This window comes from Hyperolius riggenbachi, chromosome 2, assembly GCF_040937935.1.
Source record: "Hyperolius riggenbachi isolate aHypRig1 chromosome 2, aHypRig1.pri, whole genome shotgun sequence".
NCBI lineage: Eukaryota > Metazoa > Chordata > Amphibia > Anura > Hyperoliidae > Hyperolius > Hyperolius riggenbachi.
This window is the reverse complement of record NC_090647.1, coordinates 282,752,161-282,777,253: the sequence shown is the minus strand read 5'-3', so window position 1 is coordinate 282,777,253 and position 25,093 is coordinate 282,752,161. Positions and strand designations below refer to the sequence as shown.

Here is a 25,093-nt window from a genome sequence, read left to right as displayed (position 1 = left end):
AATGGGGTCATTTGTGGGGTTCCTATACTGCCCTGGCATTTTAGGGGCCCTAAACCGTGAGGAGTAGTCTGGAAATCAATCTCCGCAAAATGACCTGTGAAATCCTAAAGGTACTCATTGGACTTTGGGCCCTTTAGCGCAGTTAGGGTGCAAAAAAGTGCCACACATGTGGTATCGCCGTACTCGGGAGAAGTAGTACAATGTGTTTTGGGGTGTATTTTTACACATACCCATGCTGGGTGGGAGAAATAACTCTGTAAATGGACAATTGTGTGTAAAAAAAATTAAAAAATTGTCATTTACAGAGATATTTCTCCCACCCAGCATGGGTATGTGTAAAAATACACCCCAAAACACATTATACTACTTCTCCTGAGTACGGCAATACCACATGTGTGGCACTTTTTTGCAGCCTAACTGCGCTAAGGGGTCCAAAGTCCAATGAGCACCTTTAGGCTTTACAGGGGTGCTTACAATTTAGCACCCCCCAAAATGTCAGGACAGTAAACACACCCCACAAATGACCCCATTTTGGAAAGTAGACCCTTCAAGGTATTCAGAGAGGGGCATGGTGAGTCCGTGGCAGATTTCATTTTTTTTGTCGCAAGTTAGAAGAAATGGAAACTTTTTTTTTTTTTTTTCTCACAAAGTGTCATTTTCCGCTTACTTGTGACAAAAATTAATATCTTCTATGAACTCACTATGCCTCTCAGTGAATACTTTGGGATGTTTTCTTTCCAAAATGGGGTCATTTGGGGGGTATTTATACTATCCTGGAATTCTAGCCCCTCATGAAACATGACAGGGGGTCAGAAAAGTCATAGATGCTTGAAAATGGGAAAATTCACTTTTTGCACCATAGTTTGTAAACGCTATAACTTTTACCCAAACCAATAAATATACGCTGAATGGGTTTTTTCTCATCAAAAACATGTTTGTCCACATTTTTCGCGCTGCATGTATACAGAAATTTTACTTTATTTGAAAAATGTCAGCACAGAAAGTTAAAAAAATCATTTTTTTGCCAAAATTCATGTCTTTTTTGATGAATATAATAAAAAGTAAAAATCGCAGGAGCAATCAAATAGCACCAAAAGAAAGCTTTATTAGTGACAAGAAAAGGAGCCAAAATTCATTTAGGTGGTAGGTTGTATGAGCGAGCAATAAACCGTGAAAGCTGCAGTGGTCTGAATGGAAAAAAAGTGGCCGGTCCTTAAGGGGTAGAAAGCCCTAGGTCCTCAAGTGGTTAAACGTCCTATGAGGTAGAGTGGGCGGGGCTTCTACCCATTTGTGTGTGATGACATTAAGTCATCGGGAAAGGAAAATTACGGATAGGTAAGTAACAATTTTCCGCTATTTGTTAACTGTACTACACAACCAATTCATTATATCATAATTTTTTTTTCGCTTCAGTGTCTCTTTAAGCTGTGTCGTTTTGATACAGCAGTAACTTTTTAATTATTTATGCCATCTTAGTGATATATATCTTGTTTTTTTTCAGTACAGTCTAGGCTTTCTTTTGGTAATATGTTTCTCCCACATTTATTTTTTTTTTCAACAATAAAGCTTTTATTAAAAAAAAAAAAAAGGTATAAGTACAAACAGTATATATATATATATATATATATATATATATATATATATATATATATATATATATATATATATATATATATATATATATATATATATATATATATATATATATATATATATATATATATATATATATATATATATATATATATATATTTTCAGGTACACAATTTATATTCTGGGTTACAGTATCAGTCAGAACTATGAAGTTTAAACCTTTGTTTCAATAAAGCGATGAAAACGGTGTCACATAACTTGGTATAGCTCTATAGGATGTCACGTCCCTATGGGTCAAAGACAAAGAGTCCAATGGCTGATGACCTGTGAGAGACCTTGGAATGTCCGTAAGCGCTATGAGGGAGAAAAAGGGTTACACTCACAAGTGCTACATGCTGGCTTAAAGTAACCACCCTACACCATTTTATCTTCCCAGGGTGACCATATTCTGTCGAACCGGTCCTCCTCATCATATAGAGAGGCCGTTATTTTATCCATCCAGTAATACTCATTTATTTTATGCTTTAGTGCAGTTTTATTTAGTGAGGATTATACCTAGATACTTCAACCCCTTATTTTGTATTTTAAATTTAAAGGAGGTTGACAGCGCTTCCTGTTGGGAATGTGTCAGCCCGAAAGCCAGAGCCTCTGATTTAGTACGGTTGACCTCCAGTGCAAAACTCGTCAATAAGATGGAAAAGGGCTGGTAAGGAAGTGTGAGGGCTGGAGAGGGTGAACACTGTGTCATCTGCAAACAGTGCTATTTTGAATTCCTCCTCTCCAACCCTCACACCCCTGACCTCGGCTGAACCCCTAACCAACAGGGCCAGGGGTTCGATACACAGGGCAAACAGAAGGGGAGAGAGAGGGCACCCCTGCCTTGTACCGTTTTTGATTGGGAAAGATCTAGAACGCAGGCCCATATTACAGACCGCTGCCATTGGTTGTGTATATAGGCTTCGTACTCCATTTAGAAATTCCCCAGAGATCCCAAATTTTTGTAGTATTAGGCGCAAGTACCTCCAGTCAACTCTATCGAAGGCCTTCTCTGCGTCCAGTGATAGAAGCAGAGAAGGCTCTCTTGCATGATTCATGACTTCTATAGTATTGACCATTCTCCTAGTGTTATCAGTTGTCTGTCGCCCCATTACGAACCCCCGTTTGATCCGGATGGATGACTTTTGGGAGTAAGGCGTTCAACCTGTTAGCCAATATTTTAAAAAAGATTTTAATATCCGAGTTTATTAAAGGGAACTTTAACTGAACGGGGGGTAAAGAGTTTTACTTACCTGGGGCTATTACCAGCCCCCCGCAGCAGTCCTGTGCCCTCAGCGCCGCTCTGGAATCCTCTGGTCCCCCGCTGTCACTTAGTTTCGTTTTTGACGACTCACCAGTCGCCGGCCGCCATGCGTATTATTGGACGCATTCACCAATGCAATTAGCGCTATTGCGGACCGCAACGCGTACAAAAATACGCGTTGCCGCATTCCGCACGCGTAGATATGCGGCAACGCGTATTTTTGTACGTGTTGCGGTCCGCAATAGCGCTAATTGCATTGGTGAATGCGTCCAATAATACGCATGGCGGCCGGCGACTGGTGAGTCGTCAAAAACAAAACTAAGTGACAGCGGGGGACCAGAGGATTCCAAAGCGGCGCCGAGGGCACAGGACTGCTGCAGGGGGCTGGTAATAGCCCCGGGTAAGTAAAACTCTTTACCCCCCGTTCAGTTAAGGTTCCCTTTAAGGAGATTGGCCGATAATTCGTGATTTCGGCACAATCCCTCCCTGGTTTGGGGATGACTACCACAGAAGCCTGTAAAAACTCCGGTAATAGATCCTCCTCTCCTAATAGTAGTTTATTAAAAAGAGAAGTTAGTGCCGGGATGAGCTGTGGCTTGAATGTTTTATAAAAAAGGGCTGTGTAACCGTCCGGCCCAGGAGCTTTGCCATTCTTCAATGATGATATAGTAAGCTCAACTTCCTTAGGGGAGATGAGGGCATTTAGTTTATATTTATCATCTTGGGAGAAGGAGGGTATCCGGATGTTATCGAGATATTGGAGAATGGTTCGAGCTGGTGTCAATGACTTGTCTGTGGTAGTGCCATTGTATAGATTTGTGTAGTACTGTGCAAAAAGGTCAACTATATGGGATGGGTTATAGGACTTATTTCCGTGCTGATCTCTGACAGGGTATATTCTATTCTGGGCCAGCCTCTGGGATAGTTTACGTGCTAATAAGGTGTCAGGCTTATTAGCTTTATCGTAATATTTTTGGTTTGTAAGTCTTAAAGCGGATCCGAGATAAAAAACTAACTATAACAAGTAACTTGTCTATATATCTTATCTAAAGTTTAGATGGTTTAGACAGCAAATCTAGCCGCAAACAGTTTTAATAGAATATGATTATTTATTCCTGTGATACAATGACCGCAGCCATGTTGTTTGTAAACATTACACAGAGGCAGGCTTATCTGTATCTTGAGCCATCAGCCTAATCCCCTCTCCTCCTCCCTCCTGCCCTCTGCCTCTGAAATCAATGGCTAGTAACACCTACCCCTCCTCCTGCCCAGACTGAGCTCCCATGAGCCCTTGCTACTGCCAAGGTTCTCTGAAAACCTGTGGGCGTGGTTTATTTAGTTTATAGGGAATTAGAGTATTAAAGCGGACCCAAACCAAACATTTTTTTAATTAAAAATATTTAGTTGCACCACTCTGACACATACAAAGATAAATAAACACTCCTTCAAACCTATGATCATTTCAGTGCATGCTTTTCACCCTTCTCTTTTCATAGCTAGGGTTATACTGGGGGCAGCCATTACCAATTCCTCCATTGCCGGACACCATCTACTCCACCAGTTTGCCGGAAAAATGCCGGCAATTTGAAAGGAAGGGAGGGGTTTCTCCAATAAATGTAAAATATTTTATATTTGTCATCATGCACCTGAAAAAAAGGCTGCCATTTATTATTATAATTTAGAAAATAGATTCTATTTCTGAAATCTTGTATTTTTAATTTGGGTCCACTTTAAAACAAAAACAAAAAAGTATTTGGCTTGAGGAATGCCCTATAAACAATAGGAAAGGAACACAATTATGCAATGTGTAAAAGTTCACCTCGGATCCACTTTAAGGAGCGTTCAGCCTTCTTAAAGTGAATTGCATGTAGTTCCTGTCGTGCCACCAGAAGCTGGTCCAGAATGTCCTGACCCCCAGAGTCAACATGTAATGCCTCTAGTTTTCTAATCTGTAGCTAAAGTTTTTTGATTTTGGTCTCATTCGCTTTTTTCCTCTGGGACGAGATTTTAATTAATGTGCCTCTGATTGTGGCCTTCAGGGCTGCCCAATGGACGCTCCTTGAGGTGTCATTCGGGGAGTTATGTGTTAAATATTGTTTTATGGCTTCAGTGACTTCTGCTTGAACTTTGTGATCTTTTAATAAGGACTCATTTAATCTCCACTGAAATTGTGTATGAGGACCCTCTGTGTTTATTAATGTGCTGACGGAGGAATGATCAGACCATGAGATCTCTGACATTTCTGTCGTCTTAGATTTCTCCAGAAGTGTCGCATCCATTAGGATAAAATCTATCCTGGAGTATGTGCCATGGGGGTGGGAATAAAATGAGTGCCCTCTCTCTCCCGGGTGTGCCGCTCTCCATGCATCCCAAACATTAACCTCCTGCATAAAGGATATCAAAGCTTTGCTAGGGGTTCTTCGCAAAGTCGAACTAGTAGGGGGAGTGTCTAAAACTGAATTGAAATCCCCTGCTATGAGAAGTTTGCCCTCTCTATGCAATGCTATTTTAGACGCCAGAGAGTCCAAAAAGAGTTTTAACCCTTCCGAAGGAGCATAAACACATACAATAGTATAAGTGCATCTAAATATTGTGGCAATGACAATTAGATATCTGCCACCTGGGTCTCTGACAACTTTAGAGATCTCTAGAGCAATGTTCTTTTTTAAAAGCACGGCCACTCCACTTTTCTTAGACAGGGTTGATGCGTAGAAGGTATGAGGGTACGCTTTATGCCAGAATCTGGGTTCAGAGCCTTTCTTAAAGTGGGTCTCCTGAAGGAGTAGTATATCTACTTGCTGGCTTTTATGATAATTGCTCACCATTCTCCTTTTTTGAGGGACATTCAGCCGCTTCACATTGTGGGTTACAATTTTAAGGGTGGTGGGGGCTGTGTGAATAGAGGCATCTGAAGGGGATTTGGAGGTCAGGGTCTGGGCCATATTATATGTGGAGTGGTCATGCTTATATAGTACAATGACACCGTAGGGTTAAATACTAAGATCACCATAGGGACAACAATAGTAGTGACTGAATACCAGTTAAATAATGCTATGTAGTACTTATATAAACATATAACAGTAACCTGTAACCAAGTAACCTTAACATTAGTAAACCAAAATGAGAAATGAAATATTGTAAACTCTGCCATATATGACTTGGTAAGGAAGGGAGTCAGGATTCGGACTTCCCTAATATGCTTGATGCCGGCTGCGTGAGTGGTGTATGCAGCTTTCCGGGGGGGGTCGGTATGCCTCAGAGGCCAAAACCGAGTGGCGTAAGTCTGAGTTCGGACCAAGGCCTATTATTACCGGATGAAAAGGCAGGCGGAATCTCATCTCGACCTGTTGGCAGTGTATGTTATTAATAGGCAATCAAGGTCGAGGTTTGAGACGACAGACATAACTATGCTCAGTATTCCGTGTTAGCTGAATGCTCACGTTGACTCGCGTTTCGTGTGGACTTTCTGGGTCGCACTTTTGTCCATGTTACGCGAGGGGAAACTACCCGACTTTGAGGTGAAGCTGTAGGTGATGTTTGATTCACAGGAGACTCAATGCCCAATTTGTCCAGTGTATCCTGTATCATGTGCGAACCGTAGACTACTAACTGGCAGCCATTATGTATCACAATAAGCTTGAATGGGAACCCCCACCTGTACTTGATCTTGTTGCGTATCAGTAAAGAGGTTAGGGGCTTCATATCTTTTCTTATTTTCAGTGTGATCTGAGACAAATTGGGGAAAAAAGGTGATATGTTCATCTCCGAAAGTCAGGTCTGGTGAGTTGCGGGTTTGGGATAAGAGAGCCTCACGAGTGCTGTAGTAGTGAAACCGCAGTATTATATCCCGCGGCGGCTCATCATCTCGTGGTTTGGCTCTAGGTGCTCTATGCGCTCTGTCCATGCGTAGCTCTGCGGGAGGTATGTCAGGCAGCAGAGATGCAAAAAGGGATTCAAGATAGGGTGTGATTTCTGTGATCGATTCCGGTACCCCTCTCACTCTGAGGTTATTCCTCCTATCTCTGTTTTCCTGATCCTCTTGCCCGTCTTTAACCTCCTTGGCGGTTTATTTTTTCTGCAAAAATTGCAGAAATCCAATTTTTGAAAAAAAAATTTTTTTAATGTTTCATGTAAAGCTACCAGAGTGGTAGCTACATGAAACTCCACTAGAGGGCGCATGTGTCCCTCTAGTTCGATCGTCGCCGGCAACAATAGCAAACAGGGGAACGCGTATGTAACGCGCTCCCCTGTTTGGCTTCTCCTGTCGCCATGGCGACGATCGGAATGACGTCATGGACGTCAGCCGACGTCCTGACGTCAGACGTCTCCGATCCAGCCCATAGCGCTGCCCGGAACTCATTGGTCCGGGCAGCGCAGGGCTCTGGCGGGGGGGGGGGCCTCTTGCGCCGCTGCGTGCGGGCGATCGCCGCCGCTGTACGCGCGGCTAGCAAAGTGCTAGCTGCGCGTACAGCACTTTACAGGGTGAAAATCGCCCCACCAGGGGCTGAGATCTCCTCCTGCGCGGCATAGCCCGAGCTCAGCTCGAGCTTGCCGCCAGGGAGGTTAAGGGCCTGTACATCAGTGCGGATCTCTGCTATGTCCTGTTCTGTCTGCGTGCAGAAGGCCTTAACCTCATCCACCTTCTCCTCCAGCTCATACGGTCTCTCGCCCAGCGCGGTTATTTCCCCCCTTATCTCCTTAACAACACTAGTATTAGATGTTTTTACCAGTTTCTCGATGTCTTGGTATAGTTGTTTCAGGTCTGCTTTGGTCACGGTGCCTGCCGTGGGGGAGGCCGTGTTCTGGCATTGAGCTGCTTCGCCGGCCGGGCGGGCGCCATCTTGGGAGCTCCCTGTCTTGTTCTTGCGAGCGAACATTTCTGGGATCCCAGGGTCTGATTCAGCTCCGGTTTTCTTGGGACCCATCCTGAGGGTGGTAGGAGCTGCTGAGGCTTCACTCCGGTAGAGAGAAGGTATCAGCGAGGTAAGGGCGCTAAATTAGGCCGAGCTGGTCGGAGCTATCTCTCCATGCTTCCTCTCAGCGGCGCGTCCAGGCTCCGCCCCCCTCCCACATTTATTTTATGTTCATTTTATGGGGAAAAATTAGGCATAAATGCAGAAAATAACATTTTTTTTCACTTTTCACCCTTTCTAGTTTTCACAAAAAATGAATTAATTGGCCGTTCCCGGTTAAAGCGATACTCCATATGCCATATTTTATTACTAGCTGAGCATGTGGCGGACCGTTCTCCCAAGCCTACAATGGCAGAGCGGTACATCTGTAGAGCATTGGGGCCCCAAACTTTCGCCTTAGCGATTGCATCTGACAGCTACAGGCGGAGGCATTACAAGTTTATAAACAGGTATAGGTATTGCAGAGGTTAATAGGCTAGGTTGGAGTTAAAAATTAATTGGGGATTCAAATAAACAAGTTTTATTTTATTGGTAGAGATGTAGCGAACGGTTCCCGAACCGTTCGCCGGCGAACATCTCTGGATACATGGGGCTTTTACTACTTCCGGGTCGCTCTGACCCGGAGTAGTACGCCTGCGCTGCCCGGCGAAGCGCGTCCTAGATCGCGCTCCTGTTGCCGGGCACTCTCTGCGCATGTGCGTGACGTCATGAACGACGTCACGCACATGCGCAGAGAGTGCCCGGCAACAGGAGCGCGATCTAGGACGCGCTTCGCCGGGCAGCGCAGGCGTACTACTCGGGTCAGAGCGACCCGGAAGTAGTAAAAGCCCCAGAGATGTTCGCCGAGCGAACAGTTCGCAACATCTCTATTTATTGGTACCATGTCACTTTAATTTTTTTTTTTTATATATATATATATATAAAGGACAACTGTAGTGTGAGGTATGTGGAGGCTGCCATATTAATTTCCTTTTAAGCAATACTAGTTGCTATCCTGCTGATCCTCTGCCTCTAAGGCCCCGTTCACACTTGCGGCTTTGTCAAAACCGCACCGGATGTCCGGACCGCACCGTATCCGGACCGGACCTGATCCGTACGGTTCCTATCCGGATCCGGTCCGGATCCGGTCCGTTTGCATCCGGTTTCCGTGCGGTGTGAACACGGTTGCGGTCCGGATCCGGTTTCTTAAGGAGATAACAACCTGTAAATACCTGGGGTCTGGGAGGTCAGCAGAAGGGTCTGGGGTCATTGTTGGAGACAGGTGGACGTGTGGAGACCATCCGTGGATACAGAGACTGCAGTTGGGACCATGGATCCAGGCATTTTTCGTATACCTGGGAATTCTCTGTTGTTCGCCTCCTCGTTATCAGACTTATATCAGACATGTTGCTGCCTAGAGCTCCAGCATGAAATCGCTGCTGCCCCACTCTGTGAACTCCATGTGGTCCCCATCCAAAATGCATAGGAAGTGGGGTAGAACGTCCGGTTTTTGTAGCCAGTGTGTTGTGCGCTCTCCGGTTCTCATTACTTTGTATTGGCCGGATGGTGCAGTCCGGCTCCGCCCCGGATACGGCTGCCGGAGGAGCCGGACCAAAAAATAGCGCATGTTGGAACGGACGCCGGAGTCCGGATCCGGTCCGGCTCCGGTCCGGCAGAACGGACGCATGTGAACGGACGCATAGGCTTTCATTGCTATTGCCGTGCGTCCGTTCCGTCCGTTCTGCAAGCGGTCCGGCTCCGGCACGGCGATTCCGGACGGCCACCGCTAATGTGAACCGGGCCTTATACATGTAGCAATAGACCCTGAACAGGCATGCAGCAGATCAGGTGTTTCTGACATTATTGTCAATATTGACTAGATTAACTGCATGCTTGTTTCTGGTGTTATTCAGACACTACTGCAGCCAAATGGATGAGCAGGGCTGCCAGGCAACTGGTATTGTATAAAAGTAAATAAATATGGCAGCCTCCACATACCCCTCACTACAGTTGTCTTTTAACTTTTAAAACTTTTTTTCCCCCTAACTTTATTGAATGATTGTTGCTATTAACTAGCAACAGTCATTCACAGGACATGCACTCACGTGCACGCAGGAGCCCACATGGGCTTGTGTGGCGGTTTTTAATGCAGAATGTAGATTCTATGTCCTAAAACCTACAGCAACACTAATTAGGATGTAAAATCTACCTCCTGGAAATGCAAGCAATTAATATACTGTAAATGTTATTTATTTCATTTAAATTGATATAGTATATCTCTTATTTTTAAAATGGAGATCTAATGATGATGATAAAGAGGACCAGTGTGGTCTGAATTTTAAAACTTTGTGTTTCGCTTCTGAATTCTTTCTGCTATTAGTAATTAGGGTTGTGGTAGGCGTGTGTCTTTAAAGAAAAACATAAAGCACAATGTACTGCCCCATGATATACTTACCAGGGGAGGTCCACCAGCAACTTGCAGCTGACATGTCTCTCGCAGCATCTCCACTCGCAGCCGCCAGCCACTGGCGCAGAGGCCGACCTCGAGGTCGTCCTTACTGCGCCTGCATGAAGCACCACTGTCAATCAAGCCCACGTTTTGCGCAGTACATTGTGGTCTTGATTGACAGCAGTGCTCACGCAGGCGCAGTAGAGGAGCTCAGCCTCTGCATCGGCAGGGATCCCGGGCCGGCGGCTGCGAGCGGAGCAGCGGCAAGGGACATGTCGGCTGCAAGGGGCTGGAGGAAGCCTTGGGTAAGTATATCATGGGGCAGCACATTATGCTTTATGTTTCCTTTAAGTGTCCCTCTTTCTTATCACAAAACATTGGGAGGTATGACATGGCAAATGAACTGTACCAGAATATGTAGGGGAGAGGTTAGAGATGAGCTTAGAATTTAAAAATAATAGAAATAAAAACTGGGAAGTCAACTTGCAGATCACATCTCAAGTAGTTAAACATCAGTCAATTCAGCTACTGGTTTATTGATTATTTCAGAAATATGAAGAAAATGGGAGAGTGTCTTCCCAAGTGGTGATTATCTCTACCAATGCCTTTGTACAGGGGAATACTCTAAATCAGGGGTCCCCAACCACCGGGCCGCGGCCCACTGCCGGTCCGTGAGCAGTTTTCAGCTGGGCAGCGGCGGCGGGTCTGGCCTCTCACCCCACCCCCCCCCCCGCGGCCGCCGCTCCTGTTACCTTATACTATACTAGCTATGCAGGGGCAACTATACTAGCTATGCAGGGGCAACTATACTAGCTATGCAGCCAGGGGCAACTATACTAGCTATGCAGGGGCAATTACACTAGCTATGCAGGGGCAATTACACTAGCTATGCAGGGGCAACTATACTCCCTATAGTGGGATACTGGGGGCAACTATACCTAGATATGGGCTACCTACCTATCTATACACTCCAAATGGGGGGGGGGGGGCTCCTCCCGCTGCTAAATCACCCCCCCCCCCCCCCCAAACCCGACATCAAACTCCCCAACTCCCGTGGGCTCCGTACAGTGAACCTGTAAGTAGAAAGAAAAGTGAAATATTGTACTTACCTCCATAGTGGGAAACCCCTGGATAGTTCAGAGGCTTCCCCCATCATCCTCAAGTCCACCAATCCAGAGCTGGAGCCCTCTTAGTATAACCAACAAGGGCCTGTTGACCATGCTCCTGTCTGTGCAGAAGGATGGCTGTACTGCGCATGTGTGAGTATGGTCTACATCAGGCATGGGCAAACTTGGCCCTCCAGCTGTTAAGGAACTACAAATCCCACAATGCATTGCAGGAGTCTGACAGCCACAGTCATGACTCATAAAGGCAAAAGCATTGTGGGACTTGTAGTTCTGTAACAGCTGGAGGCCCGAGTCTGCCCATGCCTAGTCTACATCTACGATGTAGCACAAAGCCGGTCTTGCTAGGCTTTGTCCTTTTGTAAAGAGGGAGATGGTCTCGGCCAGCAGTAGTGGAATGGTGGAGGAGAGCCACTAAACTATCATGAGGCTTTCCCTTAATGAGGTAAATATCAAACTTTTACGTTTTTTCTTCTTACAGGTTATCTTTAAAGCAAATTATGGACTTTAAAGGAAACCTTAGACGAAAAAAAGGTATTCATACATATCTTCTTCCAGCCTCCTTCAGACCGTTTACTCCCTCCCTGTCCTGCCAGGCTGCTTTGATACTTTTTTTTGGCTCCAGGTATATCTGTCAGTGGACGCGTTCTGTACATGCGCAGACTGCTCACAGCATAAAGAGTTTGATGGGGAATGTGCGCAGCCAGGCCGCGCATGCACAGTATGTGCCAACTGACTGACTTACCAGGATGGAGGGCAAGGGAGCCAATGACCTGAAGGGGGCTGGAGGAAGCACCGGGTATGTATGAATATTTTGGGGGGGGTCTCATGTACAAATGTTTAGATATTTAACCACTTGCCGACCAGGGCTTCCTGCAATGATTGGTGCTGCTTGGGCTCTCCAGCCCGCAGCACCGATCAGGAGTGAGCCAGGGTGATCAGACTACCCCCCTTTTTTCCCCACTAGGGGGATGTCCTGCTGGGGGGGTCTGATCGCCGCCGGCTCTGTTCGTTCGGCGGGGGGGCTCCTCAAAGCCCCCCTCCGCAGCCATTTTCCGCCTCCGTCCCCCTCCGGCGTTTCCCTTCCTCCTATGGGCAGCGCAGGACGGAGATCCGTCCTGCGCCGCCTACAACAGATGCCGGCGAATGAGAATGCAGCGATCCCCGGCCAATCAGAGGCCGGGGATCGCCGATCTGCCTTACGGCGCTGCTGCGCAGCAGCGCCGTATGACGTAAACAGCGGGGATTTCTTCCCCGCCTGTTTACATATTGCTGGCGAGCTGCGAGCGGCGGCTCTCCGGCTGTTCACGTAGACACCCTCCGTGAACTGACATGGAAAGGCCGCTCGATCGAGCGGCCGTTTCCATGGTAACCCGCAGACGACCAGTTTACGCCAATCGGCGTTAGCTGGTCGTCAAGAGGTTAATTCAGGAAAGGGAAGCCTCTAGATCCTACAGTTCTGGAACTACCGAAGTTCCGCCAAGCTCACCCACACTCTGCAGTGCAGACGAGCTCCGTCAATAAGCCTGGGCTTGTGGCGGTTTCAGTACTTAAAGAGACTCTGAAGCAAGAATAAATCTCGCTTCAGAGCTCATAGTTAGCAGGGGCATGTGTGCCCCTGCTAAAACGCCGCTATCCCGCGGCTAAACGGGGGTCCCTTCATCCCCAAACCCCCCCGCAAAACTTGGTCGTAGACTTGGTCGTGACATTTTTTCTTCCTGGAGGCAAGGCTAACGGCTGCAGCCCTGCCTCTAGTCGCGTCTATCAGACGCGCATCGCCGCCTCTCCCCCACCCCTCTCAGTAAAGGAAGACTGAGAGGGGCGGGGGAGAGACGGAGGTACGCGTCTGATAGACGCGCATGAGGCAGGGCTGCGGCGGTTAGCCCTGCCCCAATGCGGAAGCGCTCCCCGGCTGCATGGAGAGGTTTTGGGGGTGAAGGGACCCCCGTTAAGCCGCGGGATAGCGGCGTTTTAGCAGGGGCACACATGCCCCTGCTATCTATGAGGTCTGAAGCAAGATTTATTCTCGCTTCAGACTCTCTTTAAAGGGAACCTTAACTGAGAAGGATATGGATGTTTCCTTTTAAACAATACCAGGTGCTTGTCAGTCCTGCTGATCTCTTTGGCTGCAGCAGTGGCTGAATCACACACCTGAAACAAGCATGCAGCTAATCCAGTCTGACTTCAGTCAGAGCACCTGATCTGCATGCTTGTTGAGGGGCTGTGACTAAAAGTATTAGAGACACAGGACTAGCAGGAGAGTCAGGCAACTGGTATTTTAAAAAAATCCATATCCTTCTCAGTTCAGGTTCCCTTTAAATGGCAAGGAGAAGGGCGATGAGGGAAGCCTCTGGACGACACAGAGGCACCCCTTTCCAAAGTTAAGTACCTGAATGGGGACTTGTTTTCGCATCAGGGTCCCTTTTAAAGGGCAGCCGATGTGCCCCTTGCTGCAGCTCCACTCCCAGCCGGTGGCTCCCGGTCCCCTCCGTTGCAGAAGCAGACCTTGCCAGGTCTGCATCTTCTGCGAGCGAGCTACCACGCCCACGTGGTCTAGAGCATTTTGCGCAATCACAGACCGCTCCAAGCTACGTAAGCGTGGTCGTGAGGCGCAGAAGATGCCGGTCGGTATTTGCAACGGAGGGGACCGGGAGCCACGGGCTGGGAGCGGAGCTGCGGCAAGGAACACATCAGCTGCCACGGGCTGGAGGAAGCCCCAGGTAAGTAGATATTTTTTTTTCTTTTCAGCTTGGATCTTTCCTTTAAGGGCCTTTTTCTGAGAGCAGTTGATGTGCAAAGACTGTCAAACTCTCGCAACTGTTCGCTGATGCTTTCTAACTGCTCACTGAGCGCACATTTCAGCCGCCTGGGGAAAAGGGCCCTAAAGATGATAAACAACAGTGGGATGATTATTAAGTATTGATTAGATCATTCAAATGGCGGTATCTGAGTAAAACATCTGTAGATTGATCTTTTTTTTTTTTTTTTTTTAAGGAGACAATAATGTGATTATTCAGGATTGATAGGGCTATCAGTTGTTCCATACAATGCAATCTGAATCATTTGATGGAAAATACAATTGTTCATTAACCATTTCCGGACCGCGCTAGTTGAAATTATGTCCTGCTGGTGTTTGTGTGGCTCTGACAGGACGTAGATTTCAACCTCGCCGCTGCGCCAACTCCCACCAATCATGGCGCTTGGCACCCACTGCAAACCACTAGCCATGATGCAGAGCTCTGTGAGCTGGTAAGGAGCCGATTTCATTGGTTCCTGACCCTGTGATGACTGTGAGCCAATCCCATTGGCTTACATTGATGACAGGGTCAGGAGTCTGACCAGCCCACAGAGCTGTGCTGTCATAGCGACAGCAGAGATAGGGGCCTGTGGCATTGGGAGAGCGGCGTGAGCAGCAGGTCTGTGCGGTGATTCATGGGTAAGCTTTATTTTGGGGTACTAGCAGTCTCTAGTCCTTAAAGGGCCAGAAACTGCTGGTACGGACAGAGTTAAACATGAATTAGTAATGGGGGCAAGTTAACAAATGCTTAGCTGCATACAGCATGCCCCATTTGCTTCTGTGCCTCATTTTTATGATTCAATTGCCACATACTGGTTTTAAAAGCAGGAAAGTAACTTTGAAATCCCTTCCCCCTCCCCCCTGCGAAACTTTGGATGCCCCCTCTCCCCCCCCCCCCTCCCCATGCAGATAAAAACAGACAGCAGTGCAGCACTACTGGCATTTTCTCTATCAATTACATTAGCTTCTGTGATAAAACATGCATGTTTTCACACATACAGACACGAGTGGGGCTTGATTCACTAAACTGTGATAACTGATATCATGGTCGCGCTAATGGTTTACATGCGTTATAACGTGCGTAAAGTTTTTTGCACGCAAAATTTGCGGTTGCGGCGAAAACCGTTATGCGCGACCGTGATACCAGTTATCATGGTTTAGTGAATCAAGCCCTTGGTGTGCAGAAAACTGACAAATGTGCCAGTTGTCCAGAGAGCAAAAATCTTTTACCACGCCCCTTTGTCAGTCTTTCCATGAGCCCCCTGCAGCTTCTCCTCCCAAGACTCTGCTGCACACTGAATAGGGACTGTCTACAAATCTTTGTCTACAAAACTTTGTATAATTCCTTATTGGTGGCTGAGTAGAGGCAGTCATTAGAACAATTGTGCAGAAAGTTTTTTTTTTTTCTCTCCGCACCCTAAGTTGACAGTCTCTCAGGACGGGAAAAAAAATTATCTCCCACGGACCCCCCTGCTGCTGCATCCCTTCCATCCCCGATTGTTATGCTGTGGGGAGAGCAGAATTTATCAAGGTGTGAAAAAGATCTGTTGATCAAGAACATGAAGGGTTTGATTCACTAAGTTAAATAGCGTGAGTAACATCCTGTTACTCACATGTTAAAATATTGGTGTTTCAGTCTTTTAACCATTGCCTCTGTGATGCTCTATCTTTGCAGTCATGCCGTTCCTCAATCTTCAGGACAGGCTTGGCATTGATATGGACAAGTGGATGCTGATGCAGAGTTGTAAGCAACCACTACATCGAGCTGGACAGTGCCATGCATTTGAGAAGGACTGGATAGAATGTAGTCATGGCATTGGGAAAACCCGAGCCAAAAAGGAATGCAAGCTGGAATACGAGGACTTTATGGAGTGTATGCACAGAACTAAAACAGTAAGTTTCCACCACATCTACAGTATACTGGAGGGCATAACATTAAAGGGAACCAGAGCAGAGCAGTGCTTTTCAGCGCTGCTAGATTTGGGCGCAGCCGGCACCTCCATAGACTATAATAGGAATCACTCCTATTGCAGCGCTCAGTGAGTAATGTCGACGCCGTCAGAAGACGGAGCCGAGGTTGCTTAAAAACACAATAATTCGGCCTCCAGCAATCACTGGAAGCCAAATTATTTCATTCCCCCACTATTCATGGTGGCCTGGAGGAGGAATAGTAATTTAAAATGTCCCGGACTTGTGCAGAAGCAGGATCAGCCATATACCGGCTGTATTCTGCGCCCAAGTGTACCGGCGCCGATTTCAAATGTACTTAACCAGAGATCTTGCGATGTAAAGATTTGATACTTACCTGGGGCTTTATCACGCTCAATAAACGTGTGAGTCCATCGCTGTCCTCCTGTGGTCTCCTGTCCAGCCACGATCAGCCCCGGTAATAGGCTCAATCGCGTCAGTCTGGGTCTACTGCGTATCTCTTTTTAATACATGGTTGCAAATCCTTTGCAGTAAATTACAGCCTGAAGTCTTTAATGCGTAGACTTTCACCTGATGCTGGGTTTCATCCCAACTCTTTGGTTGCATTTGCAGTATGCTTTGGGTCATTGTCCATCTGCACTGTGAAGCACTGTCCAATGAGTTCTGAAGCATTTGGCTGAATATGAGCAGATACTATTGCCCAAAACACTTCTGAAATTATCCTGCTGCTTTTGTCAGCAGTCACATCATCCACAAATGCAAGAGATCCAGATCCATTGGCAGCCATACATGCCCATGCCATGACTCTACCACCACCATGCTACACTGATGAGGTGTCATGCTTAGGATCATGAGCAGTTCCTTGCCTTCTCCATACTCCGGTACAAGTTGATCTTGGTCTCATCTGTCCATAGGATGTTGTTCGAGAACTGTGAAGGCTTTTTAGATGTTTGACAAACTCTAATCTGGCCTTAATGTTTTTGAGGCTCACCAATGGTTTACATCTTATTCACTCTAGTAAAGTCTTCTCTTAACTGTTGACTAACAAAAACAGCAAGATGAATTCAGAAGTGCAATATTATCTGCTCATATTCAGCCAAATGCTTCAGAACTCATTGGACAATGACCCAAAGTATACTGCAAAAGCAACCAAATGGTTTTTGAAGGGAAGGAAGTGGAATGTTATGCAATAGCCAAGTCAATCACCTGACCTGAATCCAATTGAGCATGCATTTCACTTGCTGAAGACAAAACCGAAGGGAAAATGCCCCATGAACAAGCAGGAACTGAAGACAGTTGCAGCAGAGACCTGGCAGAGTATCACCAGGAATTAAACCAGCGTCTGGAGATATCTGTGTTCCAGACTTCAGGCTGTAATTGACTGCAAAGGATTTGCAATAAAGTATTACAAAGTAAAAGTTTAATTTATGATTTTTACTCTGGCCCATTACTTTTTCTCCTTTAACAAATAGGAGGCACATATGCAAACTGTTGTAATTCCTACACTGTTCACCTGATTTGGGTGTAAATATCCTCAAATTAAAGCTGACAGTCTGCAGTTAAAGCACATCGTGTTAGTTTCATTTCAGATCCATTGTGGTTGTTTATAGAGCCAAAAATGTGAAATTATGTTGATGCCCCAATATTTATGGACCTGACTGTATATGCCTGTTTGACTGTAAACTGCTCAATTATGCTGTGTATACCATAAATAATTCTGGGTGTGACATGGTTGCACTTGGCAAATCAAGATGATTCTGATTCTAGAGAAGCCAAACAATATAATGTTCAAAATATTCATATTTTAGAAAAAAAAAACATTTGCAGCGTTCAGCAATCACCCAGTTTGTAGCCTAATACATTTTATAAATCTGTACTTAGTATCTTAAAGTTAATGTGAAATTAAAATAAAAAACAGGAGGGAAGGCTCTGGGTTCTATAGAGCCTTCTTGTTCCACTCACGGTCCCCACATTCCAGAGCTGTCATCCCTGCAAGAGTTTTTCAACCAATTGGTTGAATACGGCTCTGAGTATTCTCCGATAGCGCTGGGAGTACTGCATGTGCAATACGGAGCTGCCTGTATTCAGGAACATTCGTGCTCCTGCCTGTAGTGGTAGATTTGAACTGGAGTGACAACGCTTGAATGAGGGGACCATGGGAGGAACAGAAAGGCTCTATTCGATCCAGAGCCTTCCCTCTGCATAGGTAAGGATCTGACTTCTTATTTTAATTTCACTTTACATTTGCTTTAAGTTTCAACATTTGCCAGCAGGTGGCGCTGCAGGTGGACTCTGGATATTACAGATTCTGGTATGGATAAAACCAGCTTCTTTCCTGGAAATCGCCTGTCAGTCAAGTCAGTAAATGATGTAGATACTGTTAGTGAAGAATGTTGGCAGAAGGGAAGGGCACTCTTCATTACTGTGTGACACAGCAAAATGTGTAACTCTGTTCTTCCTTCTCACAGTTAGCGCGTCTGAATGCAGTGCGGGAACAGATGGAGAAGCTACAGAGGGAAGGAAAATACAAGGTCCCAGATTTCACTGAAGACAAGAACACACCTTGATGCCAGGACATTCTACACTGTGTGTTTTGTTTGTGACTTAAGTTTTATCTAAAGCCAGCCAAGCTGTTGTATGATATTAAAACACCTCACAAAAGTGTACTGATGCATTTCTTGATTTGAAGTGGGATCACTCATGCTTTGTCAAAAAAAGAAAAAAACAGACATTATTATATGAAAAATAAGGATCGCCAATGCTGGGAGGCATGCATGAAATAGAGGTGCGAGGTAAAATGGGCGCGGGGTGAAACTATAAATACCGTTGTGAATTGGAGGCCGAATGTAAACGAAAAAATATTTACAGTGGTAAAAATAAAACATTGGTAAATGTTAACAAAGTTTTACTATCATTACCGCTGTCAAATTTTTTTTCTACTGCTAAACCTAACTCTACTCTCAGGGCTGGTGCACACCAAGCGTTTTTGATAGCGTTTTCAAAACCGCTGCCACTTGTGAAAACGCTTGGCTAATGTATCTCTATGGGGTGGTGCACACCAGCGGTTTGAGGTTTTTAGCAAACCGCAAACGTGGCTCCTGCAGCATTTATGCGGTTTGCAGATGCGTTTCTGCCTCAATGTAAAGTGTAGGAAAAGCTCAAACCGCTCTGAAAAACGCTAGATCAGAGTGGTTTTCCAAGCATTTTTGTTACAGTAGCTGTTCAGTAACAGCTTTACTGTAACAATATATGAAATCTGCTACTCAAAAACGCTAGGCATGTTTAGAAAACCTCTAAGCATGCCTAGAATCGCTCTGAAAATCTGCTTCAAAAACCTCTAGCATTTTGCAGATCTGCTAGAGGTTTTTGGTGTGCACTGGGCCTTACACAGAACCCTTTCCCCTCTGATGCCTAAGCCTGAATCCCCCTTCCTGACACCGAACCTTAAAACCCCACTTCCTGACGCTTAACCTTAAAGAGAATCTGTATTGTTAAAATCGCTCAAAAGTAAACATACCAGTGCGTTAGGGGACATCTCCTATTACCCTCTGTCACAATTTCGCTGCTCCTCGCCGCATTAAAAGTGGTTAAAAACAGTTTTAAAAAGTTTGTTTGTAAACAAACAAAATGGCCACCAAAACAGGAAGTAGGTTGATGTACAGCATGTCCACACATAGAAAAATACATCCATACACAAGCAGGCTGTATACAGCATTCCTTTTGAATCTCAAGAGATAATTTGTGTTTTTCTTTCCCCCATGCACTGAAGTTTCAGGCTGCTCTTTTCTTCCTGCAAACAGCTTTGCACTTGTCTGTAATTCTTCAGTATGTGAAAGCCCAGCCAGCTCAGAGGACGATTTATCCAGCTTGTAAAAGATAAGAGAGAAGAGAGAAGCTGCTCTAATCTAAATAACACACAGGCAGTGTGCAGAGAGGGGCCTGGAAGGGTGAGTTCATAGCAGAACCACAACACTGAAGAACTTGGCAGCCTTCCAGACACAGGCCGACAAGTCTGACAGGGGAAAGATACATTGATTTATTACAGAGACAGTGATAGTATAAAGTGCTGCAGTTAGCCAGAACACATTAGAATAGCTTTTGGAACTTGTAGGATGATAAAAAACAGGATGCAATTTTTGTTACGGAGTCTCTTTAAGGCAAGGAACACACTTGACTATTTTCGTGCGCGTTTTCTGCACAGAAAAACTGAGAACTCATGTTAATCAATGTGCTAGTGCACACTTACTGTGTTGTTCGCACACAGAAAAAAAACTGACATTCTGCATCATGACTCTGCACATTTTGGCAGTTTTCTCTATTATTTACATCAGCTGCTGTGAAAAAACGTGCGTGTTTTCCTGCATGGAAACACACTTGGTGTGCAGAAAAAGTATGCAGAAAAACGCGCGCGAAAAACTGAAAGTGAAGTGTGTTCCCTGCCTAAAACCTCCCTTCCTGATACAGAACCTTAAAACCCCACTTCCTGTCACTTAACCTCAAAACCCCACTTCCTGACGCCTAACCTTAAAACCCCACTTCCTTTCGGTTATCCTTAAAACTCCTCTTCCTGTGTCTTAATCCCCCCACCATGTCCCTAGCCATGCTGCAAATAACGTAAATACAAAAAACGATGCTTTTCAAAAACTATAAATTTCAAAATTTGAAATTGATATATTTAAAAATAATTTTCAAAAATAAAACATTTTGCTTGGACGGGCCTGGCGCTTGCTATTTGGCACCCAAATGTATGCTTTTGGCGCCTAGTATAACCAATATTTGCATTAGCGCCTATGGGGCACCCTAATTGTCCATCATCAATGCTGGAAGACCCTAGATAAGGTATAAATACTTCCAGCACTCTCATGTTGCACGAGTAGCCAGGAGCAGAGAGAAGCTAAATCTCACTCTTCACTGAGTCATTCGGTAAGGATGCCAGATCTAATAAATCTATGCAGAGCTGACATCTTGACAGGCTGGCTGAATAAAGGCTGCTGAGGCCTCTGTATGCTGTGCACTGTGATTGACTAGAGTTCTCAGGTTTATTGGATCACTGAGAGATAGGCTTGACTCAGGCTGACGTTACTGGATAAGCATAAACTTCCTGCTTCCACTTTGGGTGTCAGGCCCAAAGATGTTGTAACTGGTCATATTCTACTCATGTACCTTTAGGACAGATGCTGATGTGGATGATAGTTCTTGCTTTTATTGACCTTGCACAAGGCAGACTATCTTTTCCACGTGGTTGGGCAGTTTCCTAGCAGTTTTTTTTAAATAATAATTAAATAAAATATCTAGAGAACTGATGGTTCCATGTATCAGCAAATGGATTTCAAAGATTTTCAATATTTTGACTTGTGTGTTTTTTTGTTTTGTTTTTGTTTTTTGTTTTTTAATCCTTAAAAATGATGCAAGATGTTTGAAGGCTAAACTCTAGGCAGGCATACAGAGGACCGTTTAAGCCACTTGTGTATGCATCAAAAACCACTAAATGTAGATTTATTTATTTACAACTAGTAGCTAAAAATACCTTGCCTATCAGGACAACACTGTATTGGCATTCTAATATTGTTCATCTCCAAGCAAAAACTACATCTCTTATGCTGCTTTCACACACACGGCTGAACTTGGTGTGCGCCGATGATTTGTCTGTGCCATTCGGTTGATATATGCAATGCAATATAATGCAGCCAAATGAAAGCATCTGTAACCAAACGTGTCAGTGGTGCCATTACTGTGCATTATGCTTGGGTGGAAACTGCCGCCTGCTCAGATACACATGTAGGGGACAGGTGCCATTCTGTTACCCTTGCTGAGCGCCTGCAGCTGCCTGAAAATGCCCAGCAGATCCATGAGGGTGGTAGACAGACAGTGGATGCCATGTGAAAAAGGCCTTGTAATGTAAAATATACATGTAAAAAAGAAATAATGGTAGTCTGCTCAATCGGGATAGTGACTAACATATGAGGAACTCAAAGGGCCATGCAGAAACGCACACAGCATAATTTAAAGGGGCCTTGACTCAAATACCACAAAAAGTGTACACTGGTGTGAAAACAGGCTGCTGGAAGGTGGTCTAATTTACTACTTGTATTCAGTCTGTTCCAAGCCCTTTCTTGCCTGTAAAATTGACCCCTATGCTACGTTGGTAGGATGACTTTAGTCTAACTCTTACAATAGAAAGGTGGTTTGAATGCTTAACTCTTACGAAAGGCAATAGTTAAATTTCACCATACAGAGGCAAATCCTCCACCACACAGATCAGACTCCAGAGCACTTTCATAAAATGTATCCGAGTAGATCTGAGTTGAGCTTCAGAGACTGCAATCAGTTTGGCTCTCACAGTCATATTTGGTAGTTTTGCCCCATAATCAGGCAATAATGGGCCAGTTACCCAGTGCTAGTCTACTTTAAGGTTCCCAAATTTAAATTGAATTGAAAGTGCTACTTTAAAAAAAAAAATACACTTAAAAACTAAATTAAGACCACAATGCAATCCTGTTGAGTGCGCTGTTCCTTGGTTAGTAACCACAATTGCATGTCAAATTATTGTTTAAGCTATATCAAAAGAACAAGCATTAAAAGTCCATATCCAATGTATTCAAGTGGGATCCAATCAGAAGAGACCAGCACCAGGACACCCGTCGGGGAACAAACTCATCAAATTAGTGTAACCACTGTAAGGCCTCCTGCACACTACATGCGATTCCGATTTTTAATCGGTACTGCATGCTGCATTTTTTCAGCGTTTTTCATTTTATAGCATCCAGGGCAAATCGGAAGGCGCTTTCTGAGCGCTTAAAAAAACAAAACCCTCCCATTCACTTGCATTAAAAATCACAGTAAAAATGCCAAAATCACGGAAAATCAAGATCTTGAAAAAAAATTTAACGTGTGTGCTACTTTGGTTATAAAAGTCCAATTTTTCATTGGAGTGAAAAAAACATTGAAATTGTCGAAATGAAATGTAAAAAATGGTAATGTGTGTGTGACCACCATAAGGCTTGGCAACCTTGGATTTCCTGTATTGATAATTTCCTATATTGATATTGAGGGACTGAGGTCCTTAGCTTTTAGGCCTTGTTCAGATCATTTAGCGCACATGGCTGTACGATCAGAATGCACCGCATACAATCGCACGCCATCTGTGCTACTATGCCCTGCGCTGCAGATCCCATTCACTACAGTGAATGGATCTGCGTTGCAATTCCTGAAAAATGCATGCAGCAGTGCAATAGCGCATCCCATTGCTGCGCAGCGCATATGATGGGAACGATAGAAGGGCTGGTTATGCCCTTCTACCGTTTTTGCGTGTCGCACACTATACGTGCTGCCAAAATGCGCACGGCAGCACGTATAGTCTAAACGAGGCCTTACTAACATTCTTACACCCAGATACTGATTTCTTACTGCTCTGAACTGTTTTGATCATCTCTTTATACCAGCATGCCTTTTACCTGTATCTCTTATGCCTGATTGCACTTTTGCACACTGTTTATATATTTTATTCTATAACTATGTACATGCCCCAATTGTAGGTATTTGCATCGTTTTGCTGTTTATGTTTTCAATAAAAATGTGTTGAAACTAAATCCCACAGTCAGGGCTGGAACCCACTAGAGCTTTTAGGGAGCGTGATAAATCGCTAGCGATTTCCCTAAACGCTCTGCCAATGTAAATGGATGGTGCAAATTCCACAGAAGCGATTGCGATTAGCAAAATCGCAAACGCAGGACATGCAGCATTTTGTTAGCGTTTGTGCTTCAATGTAAAGTATCTAATCGCTGGTGTAATCGCTCATCAAAACCTGCACGGAGCGATTTTGGTAGCCTATTAAAGTTACTGTACACGGTAACAAAATTAAAATTAATTGAAAGGACCAATCAGACTTTAAAGAGACTCTGTAACAAAATGTTCAGCCTTATTTCTTCTATCCTAGAAGTTCCTATACATGTTCTAATGTGGTCTGTCTTGCTGCAGCCTTTCCTAGTTGCACAGTGGCTGTATTATCTCTGTTATATAATCTAATCTTGTTTCCTCTGACGGCTTTGTCGGGCTCAGGCAGGAATGTGCTACTCTGTTTGTGATAGGATAGAAGCTATACACACCCTATCCAGGCCCCCTGCACTCTCTGCATGAGTCACAGTCTGAGCTCCTCTCAGCCTATCACATGCCACGTCTTTTGTTTGTAAACACTGCCTAAAACTGGCAATTACAAGCCAGGATTGCAGCAGGGAGTGGCAGAAACAGCACAGAGGGGCCCAGGAGAACATAATGAATAGAATGGTATTTTTTTTTTATTGTAAGAATTTTAGAGTACAGATTCTCTTTAAAACGCTAATCGCTACACAACCACTGGCAAATTGATTACACTTTTTAAAATCGCTTCCTAAAACGCTCATGAAATTGCTTACAAACTGCTCATACAAAGCGATTGCGATAGCGTTTTGTAGTGGGTTCCAGGCCTAAGGCAGCAGATGCGCACAACCCATCAAAACACATGATTGTTGGTTCCACAGACATACCTTTATGGGGAACCAACTATCTCATGATCGTTTTATTTATCAAAACAACAATCTCATTTTTTTTGAGGTGTTGTGTGCATTTGTGAGTTTTGAGCTGAGGCCACTTCAAAATTTGCTCTTAAAGGACATCCCAGGTGAAAGTAAACTAATGAGATAAACAATTGTCTCTATCTTCCTTTTTACTAAAAATGACCTTTTTTAGATATTCCGCAGTTTTATTTTATATTTAACCACTTTACCCCCCGCGGTACGGATTTCTCCGGCCCTTTTTTCCACCCTTATAAAACCAAGGGACGGAGAAATCCGTACCTCCCGCGCTACCGACGCTGTCCGCGCTCCCGCCGCTCATGCATGCCGCCGCCCGCTTGCCCGGAGATCAATGAACGGGAAAATCCATTCCAGTTCGTTGATCTAAGCCCCCGCAATGATCTGCTGCTTCTATGAGAAACAGCGCGATCATTGTGATTTTCCCAGCCTCATAGTGCTT

At 44.8% G+C, this 25,093-nt stretch overlaps 1 protein-coding gene across 1 annotated transcript in view; it reads left to right on the top strand.

The window, feature by feature from the left end:
• NDUFS5 (NADH:ubiquinone oxidoreductase subunit S5) overlaps positions 1-18,748 on the top strand; it is a 35,769-nt gene extending 17,021 nt beyond the window's left edge. Inside the window, exons 2-3 of the mRNA XM_068268839.1 lie at positions 15,831-16,048; positions 18,553-18,748. Coding sequence (XP_068124940.1) covers positions 15,833-16,048; positions 18,553-18,651 — 315 coding nt within the window. The 5' untranslated portion in view covers positions 15,831-15,832 and the 3' untranslated portion in view covers positions 18,652-18,748. The remainder of the gene's footprint in view (positions 1-15,830; positions 16,049-18,552) is intronic.
• The last annotated feature ends 6,345 nt before the right edge of the window (positions 18,749-25,093 follow it).